At 40.4% G+C, this 26,415-nt stretch overlaps 2 protein-coding genes across 8 annotated transcripts in view; both read right to left on the minus strand.

Annotated features, from left to right (window-relative positions):
- Positions 1–114: 114 nt before the first annotated feature.
- LOC118411773 (endosomal/lysosomal potassium channel TMEM175-like) lies at positions 115–5,136 on the minus strand. The gene is made up of 6 exons (XM_035814258.1): positions 4,933–5,136; positions 3,356–3,403; positions 1,395–1,489; positions 885–936; positions 622–657; positions 115–147 (listed from the first exon to the last, which is right to left on the minus strand). Exons 1-6 carry the CDS (start codon positions 5,014–5,016, stop codon positions 115–117), a joined length of 348 nt encoding a protein of 115 aa, XP_035670151.1. The 5' UTR covers positions 5,017–5,136.
- Positions 5,137–7,666: 2,530 nt separating this feature from the next.
- Positions 7,667–26,415, minus strand: part of LOC118411568 (diencephalon/mesencephalon homeobox protein 1-like) — a 41,070-nt gene continuing 22,321 nt past the window's right edge. For 3 of the 7 annotated variants that reach the window (XM_035813933.1, XM_035813934.1, XM_035813935.1), the window contains exons 3-7: positions 16,315–16,480; positions 11,339–11,517; positions 10,609–11,026; positions 10,233–10,396; positions 7,667–9,899 (exon numbers count right to left, since the gene is read on the minus strand). In XM_035813933.1, coding sequence (XP_035669826.1) covers positions 9,681–9,899; positions 10,233–10,396; positions 10,609–11,026; positions 11,339–11,517; positions 16,315–16,465 — 1,131 coding nt within the window. In that variant the 5' untranslated portion in view covers positions 16,466–16,480 and the 3' untranslated portion in view covers positions 7,667–9,680. Of the gene's footprint in view, positions 9,900–10,232; positions 10,397–10,608; positions 11,027–11,338; positions 11,518–16,314; positions 16,481–20,766; positions 20,931–24,858; positions 25,134–26,415 lie in introns of those variants that run through there. The other 4 variants (XM_035813931.1, XM_035813929.1, XM_035813932.1 and 1 more) reach the window with 4 other exon arrangements.

Genomic DNA, 26,415 nt, shown 5'->3' on the forward strand with positions numbered 1-26,415 from the left:
ATGTTAAAGCATGAGTTATTTGTCACATATACTTTCGAGACACATACCTTGAAAACGCCAACAACAGCGACGCAACAGCAGAACAAGACTATGGCGGCTGGCTCCCGCGGGTACTCAGCGATCATCAGGAACTACAAACAGACGGAACTTTAAAAACAATGTAACCAGAATTGTGCTGTATAAATTTAGTATGTGAAGAAATTAACTGTTCTCCAATTTCAAAATTGAACTGTTCAAAAATTTCAACTGACTCGCTCAGTTGCAGTGACCACATGCCTTTCTGTACGTGTGACGTCAGCAATGGGTCAAATGTTGTTGAAAATCGAAATCGCCACCCTACCGGTTTAGAAGAATGGGTGAGTCATTTAAATTCCTATAAGCCTAATTTCTGAGTTGGAAAAAATTCCTTTTCTCATGTATTTCACCTCAGATGAACTTTCATTCTTACACGGTTGTTAGTAAAATTTGTAATGGGAAATAAACATGCACAGAGTGTAATATTGTAGTTACATATATGGGAATGCCATGTACGTAGTTACTTGATTGGTGCTTCAATCTTCTTAAGTACATGTCATGAATTAAGTTAAGAGATATGATAACAGAAGGCACTATGATACTCACGGCAAACGGGAGGAATGTCACAACCATCAGTACTCCCTGTAAAAAAATGAATGCTACAATCAGCTAAAATGTCAGTCAATTTATACTTTAGGAGAGTATATTTTTTTACACATCACAACACTCCACTGCCAAAACAAAACTCTGCCTGACAGAATCATTAAGAAGGGGGAGGAAATAATCGATACCCGTAAGCAGAAAGACTCTTACCGACCGTTACACTCAGTCTTGTGATCGTGTTCAAGAACGTTAGAATATGTACGTACCAGGTTCAGCAGCACGATCGTTTCGTTGACTTTCTCGATGTAGCGAAATACCCTAAGATGGACGATACATGCCTTCTTTTAAGTAAGTGACATATCAGGTGTTTATCAACAAAACAGTATCATTTTTGATAAAGCGCGTGCAGTGTGTAAAGACGTCGACGAACGCATGCACAAAAGCATTCTTCACAAATAAAGTGAAGAATGCTTTGGTTACCCTTCCCACCCCACCCCTCCCCTTTCCACTATGGCTGCGATCGCGCTGTGACCTGCTGAGAGACTTAAGATTTGACATATTGCTCTACTATCGCGAGTTCCCTAGAAAGTTGTTTCCCTTTCTTTCACGCTTTGTGTCTTTTACTGTTCTTAAGATAATTCTTTTACATCTCATAGCATACTAAAGTTATAAAATCCAATTCTGGTCGCTAGTCGTTCACCGTATTAGTTGGAAAGGAACCTATCCGGGGGAAGGGGTACCTAGTAACAAATGTGACAGCTCTCTTTCGGACTAACCTGCTGTGTGTATCCCATGTAGAGCTCACTAGAATAAATGCCAGCGCGTAGATCAGCAGTTTGAACCATATCTTCAGTAAACCGGCTAGTAAGTCCTGAAAGAAAACAGAGCCTATTTCATTTTCCAGTTTTCTCCAAGCTTTGCTTGGTCAGTTAATTAATCAAGTAAAATTATGTAATTTTTTCGTAACGTCACTTATTTGGTTACGGTCAACATTCATAAGATATGTTTTATTTTACAACTTTTCATTTTGATGAAGGTTGTTGCCATATAGCCGGCCAGACGACGTTGACCAATCAGAAGGCTCTCATTTCATATGAACCATGACACCGTTATACCATTTAAGTGTCCCGAGAAGGGTTTTTAATGAATTTCTAGGTTTGTAATAAAAATTTGGAGGCCCTGGAAGGCACTGCCAACCCAGGACTACACAGAGTAACCTGAAACTGAACCGAGGCTGTGAGACTATTTGAAGCTGTCGAGACGTAAAGAGCCGAATAATAGAAATCTATATCTATACACTAGTATTCTATCCGGCACCGCAATCAGGAGATTTGACAATATTTAAGCCTTATGTACCAAAACGACAAAATTAATGCAAATTTTCAAAATGCATTTCTCAGAAAGGTGACAAATGAATTTACAAGTATTGTATCAAATTATCTATGCGCTAAACAGGAATTTTATGTCTCATACGGGCTAGTTCAGACAGCCTGTATGAGGATAACATGACCCGCCTATTCTTCAGTGTGTATAGCGCCATAAGGCCTGGACATTTGCTATGACTACCAAATAAATCCACCGAGTAGTTAGCAAAATGTCCAAGAATTATGAAACTATATACTAAGCACACCTTGGAAAAAGCGACTCATTAATCCTTTGTTATCTCTGAAAGGTTAAAGGGGTTAATAATGAAGATAAGATTATAGTCATTAGATTATAGGCAAGACTTTATCTCATCGACTGTCATCACAAAAGACGACGTCAGGAGACAGTCTAATGTAGTTATCGGCGCGGCGGTTACTGTAGGAGTAGCCTAATCACTTAAGGCCCCCTCTCACTTGACGTGCGGCACGCTTGCGGCATTGCTGCGTTCGTTCACTGCGTCACGGTTTTGTTATTTTCTCCGATTTGTTATAATTCAGATATTGCGCAATACGTCTAAGTGTGACATAGAAGACCACAAAATACACATCAAGTAAGAAAATTCGTTCTTTATCTCTGAAATTCGTTGAGCATCTTCCGAACGCAGCAATGCCGCAAGCGTGCCGCACGTCAAGTGAGAGGGGGCCTTTAGTCTCAAGGCCTCTCAGTTCTTGTAGGACGACAGCGGCGTGGAAATTAATCTAATTAGCAATAGTTGCTCTTTTATTACCAATTTATTTACTTCGCGAAGTATAGCTGACGAAGTATATTTGTCACGTTACGTCTTGTCAAGGAAGATCACTTGAATTATTGTACCCGGTTGATGCACTGACGATGGTAATTAAAAGTAGACGTACAGTATCGGTGTTTCATTGCATCCTGTGGCTAACTCGTCAGAAGGGTATTTCGTACATATACAAGGTGTCTACTATGATGGCATAATCTCAGCATCTTGCCCCAATTAAGTAAGATCATTAGGTATAAAATATCCTCCTTACATGTTCAGTGCTTCTAAAATAAACAAGAAAGAAGAAATCCAAAACAAATCCTTTCAACTTCAGCTTTGCCTTATCACAATATGAGACAGTCTCAGAAAATTGAATTTTACGTCTGAAGGCACTTCATCTTCAACATAAATTATTCAGGCTCAACCATAATTACGTTTGCGCACACGTTTCCTCAAGGATAGTCTAGAATAAACTGACAATTGTTGAGAGCAACGTAACATTACTTACGAGAAAGCAAATATACACGTAGATGAAAGAGGATCACCTGGTCAATTAAAAAGATATACAAAACTAGTGGTTTGTACTACCTTGCTCCCAGCAACCCCTTGTACCGCCTGACCGGACAATGGTAGAATCTGTAACGACATATGAAAAATGTTTGTTGATGCTAAGGAAGAATATTCTAAAGTAGGTTTAAGACATGAATGCGTCTAAGATCAAGGGAAAAGACATGAAAGAGGGAAAACAATTTAAGACATGATAAGAGCATGATGCGTCTCCCCACTAATTTTAGAAACGCAATTCGAGAACCAAGTTCGGGTTAACTAGCTTTTTAGAGTAGCTGTTATGTGCGAGATACAAAAATGATGAATGATGATGACGGCTTATTGGTGATGAAATAAACATTGTTGCACTGTGTATGCCCGTAATACAATACCATTGTAATTCCTATAATGCGTATATACAAGCCTAAGTCAAGTTTATATCTATGTGCACAAAATATCCCAAAAGATGTGATTAGATCTGTTTTAACATTTCTCAATTCGACTAACGTATCAATGGTTATAATCAGAACTATGGAAATTGCAAAATGGTTCCGTCTTTTATCCGAATCAATATCTAATGCATGTGACAATTAGTAATCTTTAGTGCTCAACACACGTTAATCTGCAATGGGCTTTTACGGGTGCAGCGCATTTATGGCCGACTAATAAAAGTCAGCACGCAATTATGAATCATTTACGAAACAGTCTTGTTTTGAACCTTTTACTGTCGCTTTTCATGAAATCATACGTTAGTCATCTTTAATTCGTTGTTTTGATCGGAATTTTAAATAAAGCTATAGAAAGGTCAGAACAGGCTCGTTAGAATTTTAAATTAAAAGTAGGAAAAGGTCATGGCCGACATGAGTCATTGACTGTAAGGCGATTTACCAGCTATCTAGGTCTTTGTGAGTGATGGATGGACGACATTCGGGACGCAGGCAGTAAACAGTTAATGGTCGATTAACCCACATTTGATGGAAAAAACAGTGATAATGGAATGTTGGCAATCCGTGGCCTACTAAGGATAATATGGCTTATGCTGTTAATATTACTTGGACTGGAGACCTGAAAAGGCGACATGGACATCATCATGAACATTCATATAAATATCTAGTGTATAGACTCTTCATTCATACAGGTATCTAGCCTTGCATAAAAAATCTACTTAAGGGCGCGGTCACATACGTCGCAGCCATGAATGCATGTGTCTTGCAAAGTTCAGCTATCTTGCTACAAAAGGTGGTTGGTTCTGTGACAGCCTGCTTAAAATACTGTGCACAGATGTCAACAAACAACATAATGAGGTACCACACGTTTCCGATGCCACCATTGATAGTGATACCTGTTTAGCCTGGACATTACCTTACGTATACCAAGGTGTAAACGCGTACCGAGAATAGAGTGTAGCCTGATTAGGATTGCATTCAGGATTAGCATCTAGCAGCTTATATTTCCTTTGCACTGCGACCGCTGAGTGACAAAACATTTTGCAGGTCACCCAACAAATTTCTTCTGATAAAGAAATCGTTGTCTTTTGAATAATCAAAGGTCACACAAGTGCAATTTGATCCCTCAATGGTCGCTCAACGATCGCTGTCTAGTGGAAAGACGGACCTTACCATGATAGTTGCCACTATGGCGAAGATGGCGTCGCTGTAAGCTAGGGATCTCTCAGAAGGGTTGATGTGGTCTTCCCTCGCCATGTTGGTGACCTGGCGTCCTCACTGTGGCCTTAACGGGACGTGAATAGCGGCGCGTATGTTTATATAGCCTGTAGCCCGAGGGCGGGACAGATCCAAGTAGACACAGTGGCTACGGCTCAAAATCCTGTAACACGATCTAGGCGCCTGTATCGTTAGAGATCAAAGTCAACTAAAATGAAAATATCAACATGGGAGAATCAGTGTTTGCCCTCTAAACTTTCATCTGCCTTTTGGGTTCCGATCGTATGTACAAACCATGTCAATCCTATAGTAAAATATAAGCTGCATACTCGATTAAGAATGATAAAAAGTTGACACACACAACATCAATGCAGTTCTTACCAATCTTACCGAAAATCAAAATCCAATTCTGCATGTACGCTGTACCTTCAAAGAGAGAAGTACGGAATTGTACGTAATTGACCAATTTGATGACAATGCTTGTCTTTAACCACTGCGTCAACTCCGCCCGCCGTGACCTCTGTGGTATTTACTTACATGTCAATCGTTTGTTGTCAACTGGTGTAATACATGTTAATACAGAATAATCAAACCAATTCTTTGACATATATTCCGTCTCTAGGAATTTAAACAAAGACTTACAATCAATTATGTTTTTGTTTTTTTAAGGAATTTATTTGGTGAGAAACTAGCTAACCCTAAAACACATAAAGGTTTGCTGTACTATTGGTGTTGTTGAGTTTGCACATGCGGACACTGTACACATATTTGGTGCCTGGCACTAACAGGTGAAGTCAAACATTGTTGTCGACTTGTTTTGAAACCATAGTAATGAAAGTCTGTAGAGCTGAGGCCATTGGGGCAGTGAATTATCCCCTAGTCAATGGTACAGTATTGGAGAACGGAGCTCACCCCTCTCCTTTCACCGCCTTTTACACCCCCAACCTAGGTCAGGTAGACAGGTACCCACCTTTAGACCTGATGGAATGAGGAAAGTCATGTCTAGCCAGGTATACCAGGAATCGAACAACCCGTGCCTCTCGATCTAGTACCCGCTAGCCTAGCCATAATCAACAAGCAACCATTATGTAATGCCATAATCAAATGTCTGATGAAATGTTTTCATGAATTCAACCTTGTAAGCTGATGCCTGTAACTCCGTTGTAGTTCAGGAACCAGTATGCAGTCCCCTGGGATTTTGTCTATATCAACAGCCTACAGTTGTGATAGTCGTGCGATCGTGCCTTGCTACACCATGGAAAGGCCCTTTTACTCGTCTTTTCAGCAGTTGTATCGGTATTCATGACCCATCCATCGTGCAATATAGACTCGCTTTGGCCATAGTGGACAGTTTTCTTGTTTAGCTGCACACCTTGCAGTTCCTGTTGACTGTCTAGCAGCGTCCTCTAGCGGTTTGATAGTGAAGCTTACCGACTCTTCATGCGGTCTTCGCTATGTCGAGTTTTTCTTGCAAGGCGTGCTGCTTGCTACCAATCTACCTAGTTCCTTGCAACTGCCTTCCCTGTCGTTGATAGGGACAAGCACTCTAGGGGACAACAAATAAAACTAATAAGTGTCCTCCCAATCGGAGAATGCAAGGTTTCATAACTGACCATGCTTACTCTAATCAGAATACTAGCTTAGGCGTGGGTCCCCATTGGAAAAAGGGGCCCTGCCGGGCAGTTCACAGGCTGCTTTTTACACTTTCGGACAGGATCCTTACTACACATTGTGGCCCCGACGTTGTTATTTGTTTGCTTGTTTTTTTGGCCCGGTCGGGTACCGGGTAACAAATAGACACCGTCACCTACCCCACTACATCCCGACGGGTGCCGGTGCAATTGGGACCTTAGCCTTACACTTACGATCTAGATCTGCAATGTTCTTTCAAGTCGCAAGGTAGAGCTGTTGCTACATGACGTTGTCGCTAAAACACTGCGGGTAATCCTTAGTTACCTCCCCTTCCATGGGACATTTAAACAACACCAAAATAAATAAAACCTGAAAGCCATACACATACAGCATAAAAAGCTCTGAAACTTAAATTTGCTAAATGATCTCCCGTTGTTTCATGATCAATTAATTGTATTGTACTTAAAAGTGCTATATGTCATTGGAAAGCGGTTTTATAATATGTACCTTTTCGATGGTACCAGATCAACCATGATCAAAGGCGAACACCAGAACAACAAAAATGCTAAAACTGAATTTAGTAGGAAAATTTCAGCCTTTCTTTAGAAAGCGTTCTACTCGCTACATACGCCAAAGGGCTAACTGCACAAAATGTGATGATAACAAATGAGTTTAGGAAACTATGCACACTTTCCAGGGATGCCACTTACAACAAAAACGGACTTATGACCAATTAAAATTTTGGCACTTCTTTTGCTCAAACCATGAATGTGTGATTATAAGGAAATAATGTATCATGTAAAGGGCAATACACCCTCTAATGATTTCTCATGCAATGAGATTGATAAATAAGCTATAAAGACTTAATCGACTCTAATATTTTTTTTTTTAAATTTTGTGTTGAGCTTATCATCTTTATCAACCTACCCGGTAACTAGATTTTCTATTCGCTCAACAAAAAAGGAACTGTTCACAAAGTAAATTTTGCTGAACACCTTGATAATAGCATTATGAAAAAAGACAATGATGTACAAAGAATACAATCACACGAGTCTAGTATAAAGGACAGAGGTGAGGTTTTATTCACAGATCATAACGTGAGCATCTGTCAAATGAGCAAATTTTGTGCTTCAAAACGCTGAAAATCACTCTAGAAAATATACAGTTGTGCACAGCGTCAGGCTTCTACCTTGCCTCATAGAACACAAGACTAAAACAGCTCTTACACGTTCACTCTTCAATACGACTATTTATGTAGCAAAGGCACTTTGTACATAGCATCTAATCCTTGAATATGCCACAGAATTAAATTCCCTCAGATTTATTTATTAAGTCATTGCTAACATGTAGCATGGTGACAATACGGTTTTCTAAAGCAATCCATTAATTTTTGTAAAGTTCATCCAATTTTTAGCATTACTCATGGATGATACCATTTTTCAAAGCTAAGTGCAGCTTACTTATGTCAAGGTATATGTCCTTGAGGACACAATAATTACATATATAATGTACTTGATGTCTTTGCTGCATTTCGTGAAACATGAAAATGTTACTTGTTCATAAAAGCATGGTATAATAGGAATTCGCTTTCAGAGTTAATGTATAAAGTTCTCTCAATGATAAACAAGCAGTACTAGTCACCGAATAGTAAACATTAATGTTTTGAAGCTGTAGATTTTAGATGACCTCTTTCATAGCAAAAGGTTCGCTCGTTGAAATCTATCTAAAATGCAATTTATTGAAATGTATGTAACTTTGCGCGTTGACCAAACGGCCATAGATATACTTTTGCTCAATTACAATCTGGATGTCTGTATTAGATACCAAATACATTGCCTCAGAGATATTGAAAAGAGCAATGTATTTATCACAATATGTTTACGACAACCTTTATTGTCTTGTTAAATACAATGTATGTCTCTCATGGCTCGTGTATGACAGAGGGAATGTAGTGCATATAATCGCTAGGAGCGCTTTCACTCAGGGATGTTGGTATTACCAAGGAGGTCAATTTTTTCTATAGATGATTAGGCATATCAAACTTGCTTACTTGAACTAAATGTAAAAGCGTTTTTAGACAATGATGCCAGAATTCTACCTTGCGTAAAGGTTGTATCTTTGGCTTTGTGTGTTTGCTGGTGAAAACTACCACAAGATACAATTACTTTCTATGACAGCGTTCATTTCCAATGAAATCGGAATCATCTTTGGGATCTTAATCAATAGAATTCTACATGATGAAGCAACCAATACGCAAAAGTCAATAAAATCAATTCCTAGACAATTCAAAATGTTGCCAACACAGCTGTACAGTGCATAACATTAAGCTTGCAACAAATATATAATATATAATATATACTCTTTGTACATACAAAAGTGTTACCCTGTGTTCCGTTAAGGCTACCGCTTACACATAGTATTGTCGACGCCATCTATTGTAACAATCCACTATTCTGTAACCTACACCCCGCGTTCTCGTGAGAATTTACGAGATTTCGTTCTCGTTAGAATTTACGAGATCTTACATACTAGTAGTTTCACACATACGCTCGAAAAAAAAGGAAAGAAAGGAAAGGAACAAACACTTTCATCATAAGTTAACGTCAATTCTGCAATGCTTATTTCCGTCCCGGCCTCCAAATGAGTCTCATAAATACATACGTCATAAACACTTTTAATAAAGGTGCAGCTTTCTTTTCTCTCATTGAAAATAGTTGATCTAGACATTGGCTAAGAAAGTTAGGATTGTGATAATTTACTCATGGCGGAGATGCAGTACACCGAGTTGGCAATTCTGGTCAACATCAAGCCAACTCAAACTTTTCACTGGTTTCATAACACTGACCGCTTACATCTTAGAGGTACCGAAGGTCATAATTTGTGTTTTACCAAATGTCAACAAAGTTCAATACTTGCTTGCATGTAACAGCTGAGAAAACGATTTATTTTTGTTCAAAACAGAAGATATAGTTGGAAATAGGACATCTGATGCATATTGTAGAAGATTTGGCAAGATAAATGATTCAGAAGTTTTAAAACAACGGTCATGAATGACGTCAGACGACAGGATATCATATGTCAGAATAATGTATCCCTAGGGCTGCTGCGTGTTGCCTAGCACGCATGCGCAGACTCTCGATGCTGTTGATTTGCATATCCTTGCTGACTGCTGGTGGTGGAGGCACTGATGGAGGTAGAACGGGCGGTCTGGACCACGCTGGTTGCGGGGCCGCGTGAAAAGACGGCTGCTGATGCTGGAGATGGTCAATGCCAACATATGGCCCCGGAACCTGCATGAATCAAGAAAAAAACAGGAGATGATGTGACATATTGAAGATGACACATGGTGCTGACTACAGCCACAGCTACACTAATTACTTCACTGACAATCACATCTACATCTATATCTACATCTGCAACTACATTACATTCCACAAATAAAAGTCCAATAAATTATCTACAACTTTAGCTACAACGACATGAGAAACTGTATACAAGTATATCTACACGTACAGCTGCATCTACAACTTCATCTGCAGTCACAACTACAGCTATAAATATGCAATCCCAACTTAAGTGCCATCTACAGCTTCATCTACCACTACGACTGTGTCTGTCCTGACCTGCATGTGAGTCTGGTGGTGGTACATGTGGTTGTTCAGGTTGTTGATGTTCATGGTGTGCTGCTGGAACTGCTGTTGGAGTTGCAGCAGGCTGAGGGGAGAGTTGGAGTAGGCAGAGTTGTAACCAGGCGTCAGGAAACTCATCGTTCGGGAGATCTCAGGACCTGGGAAAGGCAAGCAAGACAGAGGTTTATTAAGAGAGGTGAATTAAGCATATTTACCATTTTCGTTGAAATAGTTTCTATTTGCTATAGAATACCAAAAGGAGTATGCCTAAAAACATACGAAGTCTTACAAATGGTCTAACAAAAGCTATTTCAAGTCCTATATCATATATAATATTAATCCATAATCGTAATATCATAATATATCTTACCTGCACTAGTGGTCGGCATGCTGGAGGCAGAACCCCTTCTCTTCCTGTTCAGTGGCTCACTTGTCTCTGACGATGGCGTTGTGGCAGAAGCCTCTTCTCTTTGGTGTATGGCATCATCAATGGCAGATGCGCAGGCGCCATCTTCGCCTCCATCCGACTCAGAACCGTCACTTCCGGCTGTGACGTCATTTCCGTCATCGCCTAGCACTGGTTCTAGTGTTGAGGAAGGTGTGACGTCTAACGATGACGGCCTCTCGGAATCGTTTGAGACAACAGTCGATGACGTCTCCTCCGTCTTGGCTTCTTCGCTGCCGTCCTTGTCTTCGTCGTCCTTCTTGGAATCTCCTTCTTTCTGGTGTTGCTGCTGCTGCATTTTCTGGCGTTTTCGCCATTTTGCTCGTCTGTTTTTGAACCAGACCTGTCAATATGAAATAAAAGTGTTAGTTATGACCTGTTTTGAATTAAAAGTTATTGAAACTCCATGTTCATCATTACATAAAACAAACCTCATTTGAGCAAACAGCCATAGTGATAGCTAGTTCTTAATGTTCAAAAGTATGTATATGCTCTGGTCAGAATATGTAGATTAAACATGCTATAAGGATAGTATTTTTCATATAAAAAGCGAAGAACATACATGGCTGTGGCATATCAAGAGCTACTAAAACATACCAACAAGGGAACAAAAGAATGAACGAACAAAGGAACGAACGACATGCTATCAACGGACCTGTACTCTAGACTCGGGCAGGTTGGTGCACATCGCCAGCCTCTCTCTCATGACTACATCCGGGTAATGTGTCTTCTGGAAGCATTTCTCCAGGGCAGCCAGCTGTTGTGACGTGAAGGCTGTCCTACTGCGGCGCTGTTTCCTGTGCTGGGCCCCGTACCGCGCCTCCAGAATAATATCTGCAGAAACACAGAAACACTAGCATCAACAGCTGATACATGTTTTCCACGATATGTTCCACACTATCTATAACATAGTAATATTAACATCTGTTTACGCGTATAACATTTAATCGTTTAAGCCTTGTACCAGTCACAAAATATCCAGAAAATCCCTTATAGATTGAAAAATACTGGCAAATATTGCCACAGATGATTGATAGACGAATGTGGACTGTACAACTGCCCAAATTGACCCACATGCTATATAGTAAGATGGAACGAGTAATTGTTTTAGCTTCAGTCGTATTCCATATTACAAAGCAAAATGTATAAAATGAAAGCCAACTTCTTTATGACTGATGCAAAATGCAATCTTAAAATACCTAACCATGCAACGGTATCAGGTGCACACGATTTAAGTTTCTTTTTTCTTCTGCTTACCCAAATATGGTCAATCATCTTTAGTTTGTTGAAATTTGTAATCTTAAATAGATAGTATAATCTAAATACTGTTTTGATATGATTGATCTTTCATAACTGTTGACAATCCAACGCGCTTGATCGATTAACTTTAGAAGTGAACACATCAAAATAGACATGTCAATTGTTTGGTATTATTTCAACAGTACAGATTTGTTGGGGAATCATAAAAGAATAACAAACGTTAAAAAGATGAGAGCACCCTTAACGTTTGTACTGTCTACATCAAACGTACACAGGTCATGTTTAAGGTTACATCATCAAGATTATATCTGCACAGTTGGCAACTATGCCGCTATCACAAAAGAATGAAAATGCAGTCTTCAAAGCTGTAAAGATTAATTGTTTGTGTTTGATAAAACCCGAAAATATCAGGTCTGTTATACTAACATTCTCTTCACATCACTCCATCACACGTTATTGATCTCTTTTTGCATTATAACAGATAATGCCGTAAGGTAAGATTTCGGATTGGATAAAGATTCCACCACGGGTAAAGACCTGGGGTAAAGACAAATCAATGTTGTGTTGGATATACCTTTCATTATTGTAGCATACGACTCGTCGTATTTGACATTAAGTATAGCCTTACTAAATCTCGCTTAGTAAAGATGTCTGGAAAACTTTGGACAGAGTTGGCGTTATATCAAGATAGCCGTAGGCGTAGCGTACGACGATGTCCTGCTATAAGCAAAAAAATTAAAATGTACCGTTACCGACCAGTCTTAAGATTCAAGATACTGTCCGGGTACCTTAAGACTAACTTGGCGTAATCTGACCACTCCAAATCATGTAATCGTCTCCAGGCAGTCAAACCCTGCCAATCCCCCGTCAACACCGACAACAATGGTGGCATCGTCTCCTCTCCGCTTCAAGCGTGGAGTCCCGATTAACTGATTGTCTCTGCTTAAACAGCGGGCTGAAGTGTGGTTAAGCCGCTGTTCTCGGTAGAACTTTCCCATGGATTTCTAACTCCGCTTCGGTCTAAATACCCTTGCAGCTTGGGGCTGATCCCTCTCAAGCCCTCGTGGCGTGTAAATAGAGCGCGTTGGGCAGGCTTGCACCCTCACCAGCTGAATTGTCCGGGAGAGTGGCCGCCCTCTTAGATCAGGCCGGCGTGGGTGCTTGAGAGAGGGCGTGAGGTGTATTCTCGCAGCTCGACAAACGGGTAAAAGCTCTTATAGTCCGTAATCCCCTCTCGATCTGTCGCGGTAAGGAGGCGTAGATCAATCAGACCATTGTCGGCAAGGCACCTGCATATCGCTAGGTGCAAAAACCACACGGAATCACCTGTGCTACGATGTTTGAGGTTAGGATCGGGGCGTGCTGGTTGACTTGGGCCGAGCTTTGTGCAGTCTTCCCGCCTATTTGTCTAACACCTCAACTCTGGGCTAATTACGCAGACATGGGGTGTAAAGAAAAACAGAGGAACGCAAAGCTAGCGAAAAGCGTCCCTTTACCTGGGATTATACTGTATAAAAGGCGGCCGGTTGCTGTTTGCTGGTGTTTTGAACAAGAGTGGTGTAACAAGGGTCATCGGCGAGATGGGGAAAATGACTACTCGGAACAATGGTGCTTGGAGGGTGTGAAAAGCCGAGCTATGCGAGAACAAAAACAAAGAACAACACGTCTTCAAGTGGCTGGCAACAGAGTCAATGGTGAATGTCGGATTTACAGCTGAAGGGCCGACAACACCTTTCAGATTACACTGGAGTGGTGGAGATTAGCACTGCGCAAGTGCAATCTGGGGCTCTTGTGCACGTTCTCTGCTGCAGGCACGTAGTGGGCACCGCGGCCGTCAGACGAGCAGAACAGACGCAATACTACTGTTAATGGCAAAACCAAGCTTTCCATAATGTATGGCACAATTTAAAGTTATTGTTTGAAAAGCAGCAGGTTGAAATGAATTAATAAACCAATCAATTTAAATGAATGAATGAATCTTTTATTGAAGGAATTATTTCTTATGGACTATTATTTAAGGACTATTTTACTCATGTTTGTCACTGTTAGGATCACTTGTCTTTTTTTATTAGATTTATAAAAAATTAAGCTACCTAGAGATATATTCAAATCGTAGCTGTGTTAGGGGAAAATAATGTAATGCAGAAAAAGTAATGATATTTTTTTTCTGACAGACAGCTTCATTTCAAGATGAACTCATCATTTCTTCAGTAATCTACTATGCAAGTGTCTTGTGTCACAATGCAATTCAATGACATTTGATGCATAATATATGTAATTTGACGCAACACCCCGTGTGTCCGTAGGAAAATTGCAAAACAAATCTTCTGGCAGACCAATTTTTCATCTCAGGGTAGTGCATAAACCATGCAGTAATTAAGGGGCAATTTCGTGTTTCTGATTGTGCTGATATCATCCGAAAACAAACTGTCACTCAACTTTGATTACTTCCAATCATCTACTGTCAAACTGACGGGTTGGATGCCGCAATATTAAATGTTGACACTTTCTGTAATTACTTTTCAGCTGTCGACCAATCAGGTGTACCGTAACAATCATATGCTCCCGCCTAATCATTTGTATTGCGTCATTGCGTAACGGACGGTGAAGAAAGGCCAGGCAAATGTGTCAATCATTAGATATTGTAGATTTGTATTTTCACTGAATTGACTCAGTTTGTGTAGCTTTAATCATTCATTTGATATGGTCACTTGATAGATACTTGATGTTAAATTTTCATGCATTTTGTAGATCACTTCACATTACACCTTGGTATAAGAAATACCTGCCTGACATCGTGGTGATCTTCGTGCGAGTTTTGATGAAATGAAAATGAAAACAGAAATGACCCTTAACTCTTTCAGCGGCTAAACTCTTTCAGCTTGACCTGCAGGACACAGAGGTCCAGGTGGTAATAAGCCGGTAAAATTGGTCATCGAGTGGCGGAATAGAAGGCATGAGCCTGTAATGTCCCCATGTATTTGAAAAAACACCCCTCTCGATATGTGTGTTGGCTCCTTTAACGTGTAGAGGACCTGAGATTTGACACCGGGGCTCCCTCATACGGGACTCGCTCATGTGAGCGAAGACTCCAAGTCCCTATTTTTCGTGGCCAGATACAATAGAGCTGACACACCGTTAGGAAAATTGTGAGAGAAAAACACTTCGTAGAACCCGTTGTCATTGTTGAGGTGGCTAGATATGATCACACTTGCTGGAGTGTAGTACGGGATTCGAACCTAGAACCCCTGAGTTTTACCCTGTCTGCGAAAACAGCAAGGACACTAATCGATTGCGCTTCATGACATGCCACAACTTTATCGCATGATAACCTTATGTCAGAGTTTGGAATTCGCCAGCCCTTTCTGTTCCTTTTCTGGAAGCCCTAATTTGATACCTGACCCTTGTGTAATGTTAGTAAACTTTCCAGTGCTGTGCTCACGGCTAAGTCGCTATCATCCCCCAGCCACGTACCCTATTCTCTTTCCCACAGTGATTTGGGTTAGAAAAAAGTACATAAAACCGTGGGGGCCAATAGACGAAATGCGCTTAATACTTTATTTACAGGGTCGTGTTTCATTTGTAGTGTCTGAGGATTTGGGAGGTGAAAATTCGGGTTGATTCCCAGAGACTGACATTATCACGTGGACGCGCAGGTTCTGTTGACGAGAACGCCGTGCCGATATTACCGGGGATACCGTGTCATAAGGCCACACACAGCGCAGGCCCTGGGCTAAGGAAGAGCCGAACCGCACCTCACACGAGTCATAACAAACCTCAACAGTCACACAGGTGCAAGGTCTGGATGATATCATAACCCATTGCAAACAGTGCTTATCAAAAGCAATGCCGTACATTAAAGAGCCAGAAACCTAAGCGTAATCTCTTGTTTTTATCGGTGAAGGATTGGGGAATTAGGTGTGGCTACTTCTGTACATATCTGTGCCATACTGACTTCCAATAACAACGTGATAAAATGATAGAATTAAGAAAGGAGTAATAGAAAATAAAGATTATGCAATATATCACCAACACTCAGTCGCAATGTACTATCATTATGACAGTCCATTTAATGCAATGCGAACTGTTATACTTTTTAAGTATTTTTCTCCTACATTGTGCTTCTTTCTTTGTATCTTTGTAACCGATGTATGAACTTTATGCTATCTTACACAGAATAGCATTGATTTGTGATACATCTACCATTGAGTCGGAAGACTACGGCTTAAGAAAAAATGATAAACCAGAACTAGAATTGTTTATACAATCGTTGTTGTCGTATTTGTTGTTGTTGATCATTCAGTAGTAAACATAGCTTGACATAGAAATCACAAATGAAAACTACGTCGTAAACAAGGAGTAGTGACGTACTAGGGACAGGAGTACCTGCGAGCCTCTCCGCCAGCGTCAGCGCATGCACACTGGGGCCGTACTCAGGGTGCGCCTGCTGCGCCTGCGCGTGGAGGTTGTACATGGCGCTCAGTGTCTGCATGTTGTAACCGTTCATGTTGTAGTGCTGCATGGCTGCCACCTCGGTCTGCGCATGTGCGAGAAAATGACTCGTCAAGATATAGCATACGTTCATATATTTATATACACTGACATTCATGCATTGTAAACATAGAACAGTATTTACGAAACTTGAGCGGTGCATTGGCCTACCAAGTGGAGTGTTCGCCTGGCATCCGGTATATCATGAGTTCGAGTCATACCAAGGGCTTTTAAAATAGTGCATACTGTTTCTCTACTTAGCACTAACATATAGGGAAGAGTATGGTAGTTGAACACATACAGCAATACCAAAAAAAGAACCTTTTGTTGTAGTGATGTTTACAATGTTGCGTGGTCCAAGGGCTCCGAGTCGGAGAAGGGCGCCGCCATAGGCACAATGAATAAAGACACGTATTATGTTGGAAATGTTTGTGTAATGCGCAGATTAGTTTAAGTGAACGGAATCTAGGAAAAAAAACTCAACAATTGTATGATAATGAGTATGTTGTTTTCCATGATTTGTACTTATGATACATTCTCTACAAATAATTGTAAGCAAGATATTTATTTACCCTAACAAAAATGTAAATTTTCACACTTTTATCAACTGTGCGGGTAAATCACCTATCTATATGTCGACTAACTTTTTAGGACGGGACTCCCCGTAAGCAATATGAAAAAAAAGCGAATAATATAGCATTGTATAACTGTTTTTGCCAACATTCTATACGCGTTACATGATCCACACACCGTCTTCCATGTTGCCATATATGTCAGCAGCAAACACAACTTTTCCACTAATTAAAGAGGGCGCTGAACTTGGCTACTCGCTGTTGACTTTTCAGCGTCGATATAAAGTCTTCGTAACGCCAGTGTCAGACAGGCACTTGACTGGGTTTAAATGGGCTGTCAGAAATCAAGTTTTACAAAATATGTCAAACAGTTGAACTATTGAATCGAAATCTTATAAAACATCGTGTCCACATCACATCACAACAATAGGCATATTGTAGAGATCATTTTAAATTGCCTATATTGGTATAGAATATTGGTGGTATATTGTCTTTAAGCAAACTCAATTCAACCCAAAGAGTAGTATAATTTTTGCTACAAAGTCAATACATGATCACATACAAATCTCAGGAATGAATATTCGACTACAGTTCATTTTGTCTATCAAAATGAAAAGCATTTAAGGTAGCCTGCTGTCGACAATACTCAGTTTAAATCAAAGCATCATGATATGAGTTAGGTTTGTTGCTACATTAATACACAGTCACTTTGAATTGGTGTAGGTAGACAATAACTACTTGGAATTAAGTTGAGGTTATTTTCTTTTTTACAGGAATGTGTAACGATTTATAAAGGAATTTCTGTTCGATTCCCAGATCATCTGGCAGATTATATTTCTGTCTCTCAGCCGAAAGAAACAACTCGAGGAAATCTGGCTAAGTACCGTCCACAACTTTGATATAACAACATGCAAATTAGGAGTAACTCAATCACACATATACAGCTGTTTTGTTTCAATTGTGTTCGAAATAAGTGCTCTTTGACACGAGAATTAACGCTGATGTCAACACAAAACTCTGCGAGGGTGTGTAGTGATACCATTGTCACCTTACCGACCGAGATTATTTCGCATTTGGTTCTTAGTCTAAGCATCAAAATAATACCGCTTCCACTGGAGCTTAACCTTTCGTTCTTTAACTATCTGAAAGAATAGATTACTAACAGCGCCAAACACACATTGGTGAGATCCTTAAAAGTTATTTAAGATATTTGTTTCAATTCAGACTTCGCAGTCTGTTGCTGCTTTGAAAGCGTAAGGGTTTCGCTCAGCAACTGGACAGAGGTTAGCCTTCACAAGGCCAGTGGCGGGGTCATCATCACTGTCCACTATCTATTGGTAGCCAAGGATGATGGCCATCCGGATATGTACAAGGACACCTAGTGATACACACGGACACCCACACGCACACAAACAACAAACAAACAGAGAGCATCCCGTTTAAGGGGGCACTCAACGAGCCTAGAAGCTAGAACATTCTGATTTGTGAAGGTATCTAAAATCTAGTCTTCAACTTTACCGCTTTAAATAGTGTCTCACATGTAGGCGCAAATTAGCCGAATCAACCCCAAAGCAACGAGAAAAAGAAGCTAGACTTGCTTACCCTGCCAGCCACAACAAAAGGACCGCGACTTGAGTGACATTTGCTATTCTTCTTTGCGATCCGAGACAAGCTAAAGATGAGACTTACAGACAATACAGTCCCGAGGTCGACCCACAGGAGGTTTGTGGACTGACAATCCCTGCTTCTATATTGGGATCAGACCGGACTTTACCCGTTATTACAAGTCCAGTGTCGTGACTATACCGTGTTGTCATTATCCCGCTTGACGTCCTAATAAAGTAGTTCCGTCTGCCACGTTCAGATACTTTAATCGCTTGAGACACGTCCCTTTATCCTGACTACCATAATTATAGGATCTCACCTTTTGTGACAGTCCAGCTTATACTGCAGCCTAAAACATCTCAATATCTGCCGGGAATGTCAATAGCGCAAACCCCTGTTTAACATAACATAACATTGCAGTACTGAGAAGAAAAAAAGCGACGCACCTCGTAGATTATAGCGCGATTCTGATGTTTTAATATTTTCTGGCAGGCTTTGACAGAACCAACCGTCAATAATCATTTAAGGCAACCTTTTCCGTAACAGGGCAGTTAAATTTTGCAAATGTACAATTGCACAACTATCCCAAGAACGCAATTAATCTGCAACAACGTACATACATGACGCTTAACGTTTTCCATATGATACAATCTACGGCGCGGTCACATTTATGGTGCGTCGCCATACGGCTTTGTAGCTGTAAACGTTTCTAGCAGGTTGTGACAGAAGCAATCGCCTTACAAGTATATAAGGCAGACTCTTTGCAGATAAAATTTGTACCCAAAGATTGCCGTGTTACGGTCGCACGATCAATGTGTGGACCGGTGCCGGGCCTATACCGACGGCAAGGTGGACTCTCACTGCATTTGGGGCACCGGTGCGGCACTGCGGAGTTCGTTCACTGCGGCACCGTTGTGTTATCGAAATTTGATAATTTAGATATATAGCGCAATACCTTAAAGTATGACTTCGAAGACGACAAAATGCACCAAACGGAAGAGATCTTCGGTTTTTATCACTGAAATTCGTTGAGTCATCTACTAGTCCACCTTTACATCACAGTGAAATAAAGTAACTGAGAAATATTTTGGGCAAGCGACCCACTTCAGACACAGACAGCCACAAGGCCATGAGTCGGTAAAACAACCTTTGTTATAATGCATCGTGTTTATCTATGACCCATCACTATAGCATTAGATATCGCTGATTTGTCTGTTCAGAGGGAAGATGAGACGTGCAGGACATCAAGGCCGCCTCATCTCCGTTAATCTGGACACTCATGGCTGTTATATCATCAAGGACAACGGACGACCATCCTCCGACAAAGCGGAAGTTTTTCGACCTTGGTAGAAAAATGTCTACTCTACAGAAATACGAGAAACGTGTGATTTTATTTGTTTGTATTATCACCGCAGTATAGACATATAAAGTACCATCAGAGTGATATTCAGTGTACAATGACGGCCAATAAGTGAACAGCGTGAAAAAGACATCCATCTGCCCTATTTCCTTTTCTCTGCAGTTTTCGTAAGGTTTGACATCAATGTTTGATATCTCTTTGATAGGAATCTTATTATGTGTTACCGCACTGAACTGTTCAGTCAGTTTAGCCAATGTGTACGAGAAAACAAATTTACGGATATGAAATTTTAACATAATTCGTGGAATAGAAAGGAACGAAATGCCCAGATGAATAACATGCACGGTGGTAAGTTTAGAATCGCGAAGTTGTTAACTAGAATAGCTAAAACATCTCTATGCAACACGATTTAGTTGATGCTATGTGCATATCAAGATATCAAAAACGGATACACATGTACGGCATGTGATCCACAATTCTTTCAGTATGACAAAAAATAAAACATTTTTAAGACAGAAGGTATCGTATGCTTGAAAATTGTGATGGGACATACCAACAAATGGCCCACCGAACGTGCTAAACAGCTTTTTCGCCGAGCTCCCAACACACGGCCATTACTAATTCGTACAGCAAACTTTAAAAAAAACTGAAATCAGCAAATCTAAACTAAAACATTTTTTTCGTTTACAGCAACGTAAAAAAATCATAACGTTAACAAATTCTGTATCTACTCAAGTTCTATGGAGCGTCCTGAGAGAGCGTCCATTACTTCAATGTAATTTCGAAATAACCTACCATTCAGGCTTGATGTACACTGGACAGTCGTGCTGTGGTCAGTACAGACTTCCCTGCGGCCGTTTCTGACCCGTTTAAACCACCGTCTGGCCAGATAGAGAGGCAGTCTAAAGTATTTGCATGTCCGTTTCGGGTACTGACCTGACACGCCTGACGACTGCAGGCCAGTCCGGTTTTATAGTGTAATCTGTCCGTCAGGAAACTCTCAAATATCAGACCGGCCCTGCGTTATATCTGATTCACACAATCGACGTCAGAAATTCGATCATACCGCTAAGTTGTTTTGATTGGCTAATTCTGCGGGAGGAGCCACAAAGACACTCTGTTTTGCAAGCTTTGTACCTGTTAGATCGGTTCGTTTAGCCACTAATCATGAATGAAATAAAGCTGTTTAAAAACTGTGACAATTTTTTCGTCATACTCAAATTGAAATTGATACGAAAATAAATGTATAATGATTTCTCATTCGAAACTACTGAAAAACTCTGGAAAATGACACGTAGAAAATACCGATGTTTGAGAACAATTGTGCGAGTTGTATACTTAATGACAAGCCAATGAAGACTTACATTCAAGTGCACAGACCTCATACAGACCAATTCTGATAGCCAGCACAATTTTAACGCCAAACATGGAACGAAGAATTACGATTATAGAAAGCATAACGTGGCCATTTATCTTCATAATTTGTGGGTAATATCATTCGTGTAAAAAAACTACACTGATACTACTAGCGATATTATCAAGTTAAGGCAAAGCACCATCTTGAAAATGATCCAAATTACTGTCTTTCCCAAACAGACAAAAACGCGCCTCCTATTCTTGTACACATAGATCACCTTATCCGTCAATCATACTTCTTCCGAAAACTGCTATGACTACGCCCGGATGATTAATTTCTAGCATTTAAAGCATATGAAAAAGCTTGATATTTCAGCATAGACCGTTTAGAATGATAAAATTAGCTTAGGTGCCGCTTGTATGTAGATTTGATTTGTACCAGAACATGTGTTATTCTAGATTTCGTTGGCTTTAAAATGTTAAAACCATATTACAGAACGAAGAGAAAGATCTAAGCAGTCACTTGGATCAAAAGTCTTTTTAAAATACCCTGTTTTAAACAAAGGCCAACCATACAGAACGAAAAAAAAGATACAAAACAGCTGCATTTCCTGTACCATTCCTACACCCCTACGTGAAAAATAATAACATTGAGAGAGAAAAGTAGAAAGTATTAAAGGTCCTATGCTACAATCAATTCTATGACATATGCATGAAGCAATGTTTTGTGCAACAACAAAATCCTGCGAAAAACAACTTTATATCTTGACTATTGCCGTTTGTCGTATCGCGAGTATGATCACACTTTTCCGACCGCGAGTTCTTGACCTTCTCCGTCTCCTAAACAAGACGGTGTTTAGATAACTTTCGAATTTCCGTCCAGATCTGCGCTTGTCCAGGTAAAAGACAATAGTATCAGTCATAAGTGTGTTTTAGTGGTTATGACGGCTAATGAAGGAGGCCTATTGTTTCTCTGCCGTCGCGGGCCCACCCACACACGCGCCTAATGGCTGCTACACCCGGTGTCAAACACTCGGCGTTCTACCGTTTCCTCGCTGTGCATCGCCTTACAAGTCACACAAAACTAGCCGGAACGATGCAGGTAGATACATAATCTAAAGTGTTATGTGATTTCGATGACTCAATATTCGTATAAAGCTGATTAATGAAATCTCGATTGGTACAGGAAAAGCGACATAGTAAAATGTAGGTGTTAGATACTTAAGTTCTTTCTGCTGTAACCGCTACGTTATGCTAACAATTATACTTTCTTGGATTCTGTCAAAATATGTACATAGTTAAACCTTTATGACAGTTACCTTCCCCAAGAATTCAACTAAAACCTGAAAGCAGAAAGGGCGATTCAAAATCAAATTGCATTACCTTGCTTCCCAAACTAGCCCCGGTCGGCCCGGCGAATGCTTGCGATACCGAATGCCGACAAAGCTTCGCTTTGCAGTTTCAAATCCCTCCCATACTTGGTGTTGGAAAGATTCTTGTAACGAAATGTCTGTCATATGTTTGGATTCTGTATACTTGAACGAGAAACCGTGAGTATAGTCACGTTCAATGATAAACAAAGTCAGGACGCTTTCTCCAGGCACACTATCTATCTAGCTGTCTATCCATCTATCCCTATATGTATCCACAACTCCGGCCCGAAACATATGACAAAATACCAACGTTTTCCGTGTCTTCCCATAAATGTATAGTCTTAAAGGTAGTTGCCTGTGACATATGATGACTGTAAGAGGTCGTACGAGGCTGTCATGGTCGCAGAATGGTTAACTGAAGGGGCGGAGAAGCGAGCATCACAGCTCCAGACCCCCAGCGCGATGTTGATATAAACAGAAGTTTGAGTAACTTACTCAGTCCCCCATGGGTCCGTTTGTATACGGACCCATCAGTCTGTAAAGTATTATCTCATCAGACTATCTTCAACCTTTCCTTACCGCCGACTGTGCTGTAGTCTAGTGCGTCTACCAACTGATCATTACTTCATCAGAGAATCCAAATCTTGGAAGCTAAAACTTGAAATGACGAAAAACAACCCGCAAAAGTTTGAATGTTCGCATGTCTGGGCAGGTTGTATACTCGAAAACGTCATTACCATAGTAAAAGAGGCAATTTTTAATTTACATAATCTGTAGTAACGAACGCTCTATGTCAACGATGGCTACCATCGCCAATTTGAAGCGCATGGATGGCACAAGCCTTATTCTAAAAAGAGTCCCACTCCTTCTTTCAATTCCGTAAATTTTCATTGGGTAAGAAAGAAGTTTACCGTAAAATACCGATATATCATGAATTTCATGACGCAAAATGGAATTTCATGACGCAAAATGTAGTATTGTTATGTCTGTCTACTATAAGTTTGATCTTTTTCGAAACAGCTGGATATGGCGGAAATTTTCTCGTTACGAAAGACCGTAAGCTACGACGACAAATATACAGAACAATATTGCGAACCCTTGAAACGAAATACTTTCGTCACAGTTAAATCTATACCAACGTTTTCTAATTCGAGAGAAGCATGTAGTGCTGTCTTGTTGATTTTTAGGTCATTGTTACCTCTATAACTTTATTAAACAAAATCATAAAGATAAGAGAATGGCAAGAAAATAGCTAATAGTATGTTGATTAAAAAAACATAAACAACGAGCTCATGCAATTTGCAAAATATTGTCAACATCTCCGCCTACTGTAATTTCGTTATAGCAGAATATATGCAAGACAAAGCTACAGTCCTTCCTGTGAAATATTGTGTGAAATCAGTTATCACACCAAAAGAAACATACAAATCCAAATATGAAATTGGTCTTTTCGGTTTTGACAGAAAGACACGAAAGGTATAAGTAACAAGTAAAACGATTTCTAAAATTTCCTAAACATTTTCAATATTTGTACAGGCCCGACAATATATTCAGCATAACATTACTACTGATTACCAAGTGCTGAAGGCATTTAAAACCTCATCAAGTTATCGAAAAGTACGTGATTAACATTAGTGCGTTGTTCTTGTGTACTATTTGGGTTAGGTATCATTTGTTGAGAGAGATACATTTTTTTACTTTCTTTTCCGTCTATGAAAAGTGCAGTGTAATGCTCTAGTAAGACCAACCTACGTTCTAATGGCTATTCAGTACTTAACATTCTAAAGATGTAATAAAACAGCAAACAACGGATAAAATAAGGCGAACAAGGTGAAATTTTTGTAATATAAGTTGTCTGATTTCTTTCCGAAAAACGAAAACAAAAAATTTAAAAGTGTTGGAGACCGAGTTTGAAATCAAAATTAGAGTATCTTCATGAAGAAGTCAGAAAATGAAAGTGTGCGCTCGTCAACTGCAAATCCTTCCTATGAAAATTTTAGTTGCAAACTAAAGCAGATATAGTTCAGTAAAAGTCGCCAGTGATTTTAACCGTTCAACAGTCGTCAGAAAGTGACACTGAATCGGTGAGGTAGTCAAACGCGCCCCAAAAATGGTATATACAAATTTGAATGTGACAAGAAAAATTAAGAACACCTACCGAGGTAAACCGAGGAAAATAAGGCAACATGCCATATTTGTTGTGCAGAGCGTATAGAGGCATCGTTGTACCAGTGTTCTTCCCGGGGGCTGTCATGTTCATAGACTCGATAAAACTTCTATACGAAGAAAGTTCCGTCTAAGTTCCGTCTCACCAAGTGTTCCGCACACAACCCTGCTGTCTCAGGTTAAGAGTCCTGACTGCCTCGCGATCGTACCGCAGTCCTTAATAACGGCTGTCGCGGAGGAAATTGCACGGAGTTGATCCGTAAATTAGTCTAGCTTGTTTCTTTCCCCTTCCCGATATCAGGTCGCCATGATTGGAAGTGCGATATGAAAGTGTAGGTATAATTCAGTCATGTGGGCGGCGTCCAACTGGGATGAGTATTTACACGGAGCACTTAGCCGTCTTTCCCCGACCCACTAGAGAGGGGATTGACGATGTCCCCTTAGATTATTCTCTAACTATATTAAACCTTCACCAGATTCCAGGCTTTGAGAAAAGAATGTTGTTTTCGGTACTAAAGCTCGCTAATTAGTGTAGAGTTTCGTCTTGATAGCGTTTCAGTCATTAAGTTCTCACCAGCGGTTATCCCCGGTAAAGTCTTATATCAGAGGCCTGCAATCGAACCATCTGTAAATTTGAAAAGACCACAGCTCGTTTTGCTGGGCTGGGAGAAATGCGGGGCATCTTGCTGGTTACACCGCGTGGTTTATCCAGGGTGTTACAAAGTAAAGTCTGCTGTGTCCAGCCCGACTCTATTACGATGGCGCCAGGCCGAAACAGAAAAACGCGCCCGACTATTTCGCGCATCTGTGTGCCCAAGACATCGTTAGGGACCTTCTAGACATAGAAGGCGGGAAGAAGACGTCTCGTTATTTTACAAAGCCGTCCCCGATAAGGTCTTCTCTTCTTTTAAGGACCAACCTTAAGGACCTTTTCTTCTGTAAAGGACCCCTTACAAAAAGTTGCAAGCAAGGGTTTGCAATTGTTTTATTACAATCCGCGTAACAGTCCCTTTTCATGTTTCCTATTTCCTTTTTTTCCTAACTATCCTAATACTTATTAGGTATGAAAATTTGAATACCATAGATTCTTTATTCACAATTGGTGTATGATTTAAATTAGCTAAGAAGTGACGGTTTCCAGCCGTCAGACGTTTGTAGGACGGACGTATTAGAACCTTAATGTGTCAGTGATCGCGTTGGCCGGTTTTGGAGGAACTCTTAAATCTGTTTGCCCCGGTGGATAAGGGAAGGGGACCCACCCCGGACCACGCCCAGGCAGACGGCAGACGTCCTTAACACTGACGTGTAGAATTGACGAGAAAATAACTGAAGACAGGAGCGCTAGGCTACCGACAAGCCCGTCGCAAACAACGTGGGAGTTAGTACAAGTAGCCATAGAAGCAACCAACCACATATTGAACGCCAAACTACTTTGTCAGAGCTAACAGTAGTAACAAAAGTTATACCTCAGTCACTGACGGAAAACAGTGGACGCCATCTCAAACATATGACCGTTCACAAAACGTATCCAGTTGCTTGAGTAACGTTT

Source organism: Branchiostoma floridae, chromosome 3, assembly GCF_000003815.2.
Source record: "Branchiostoma floridae strain S238N-H82 chromosome 3, Bfl_VNyyK, whole genome shotgun sequence".
In the NCBI taxonomy this organism is placed as follows: Eukaryota; Metazoa; Chordata; class Leptocardii; order Amphioxiformes; family Branchiostomatidae; genus Branchiostoma; species Branchiostoma floridae.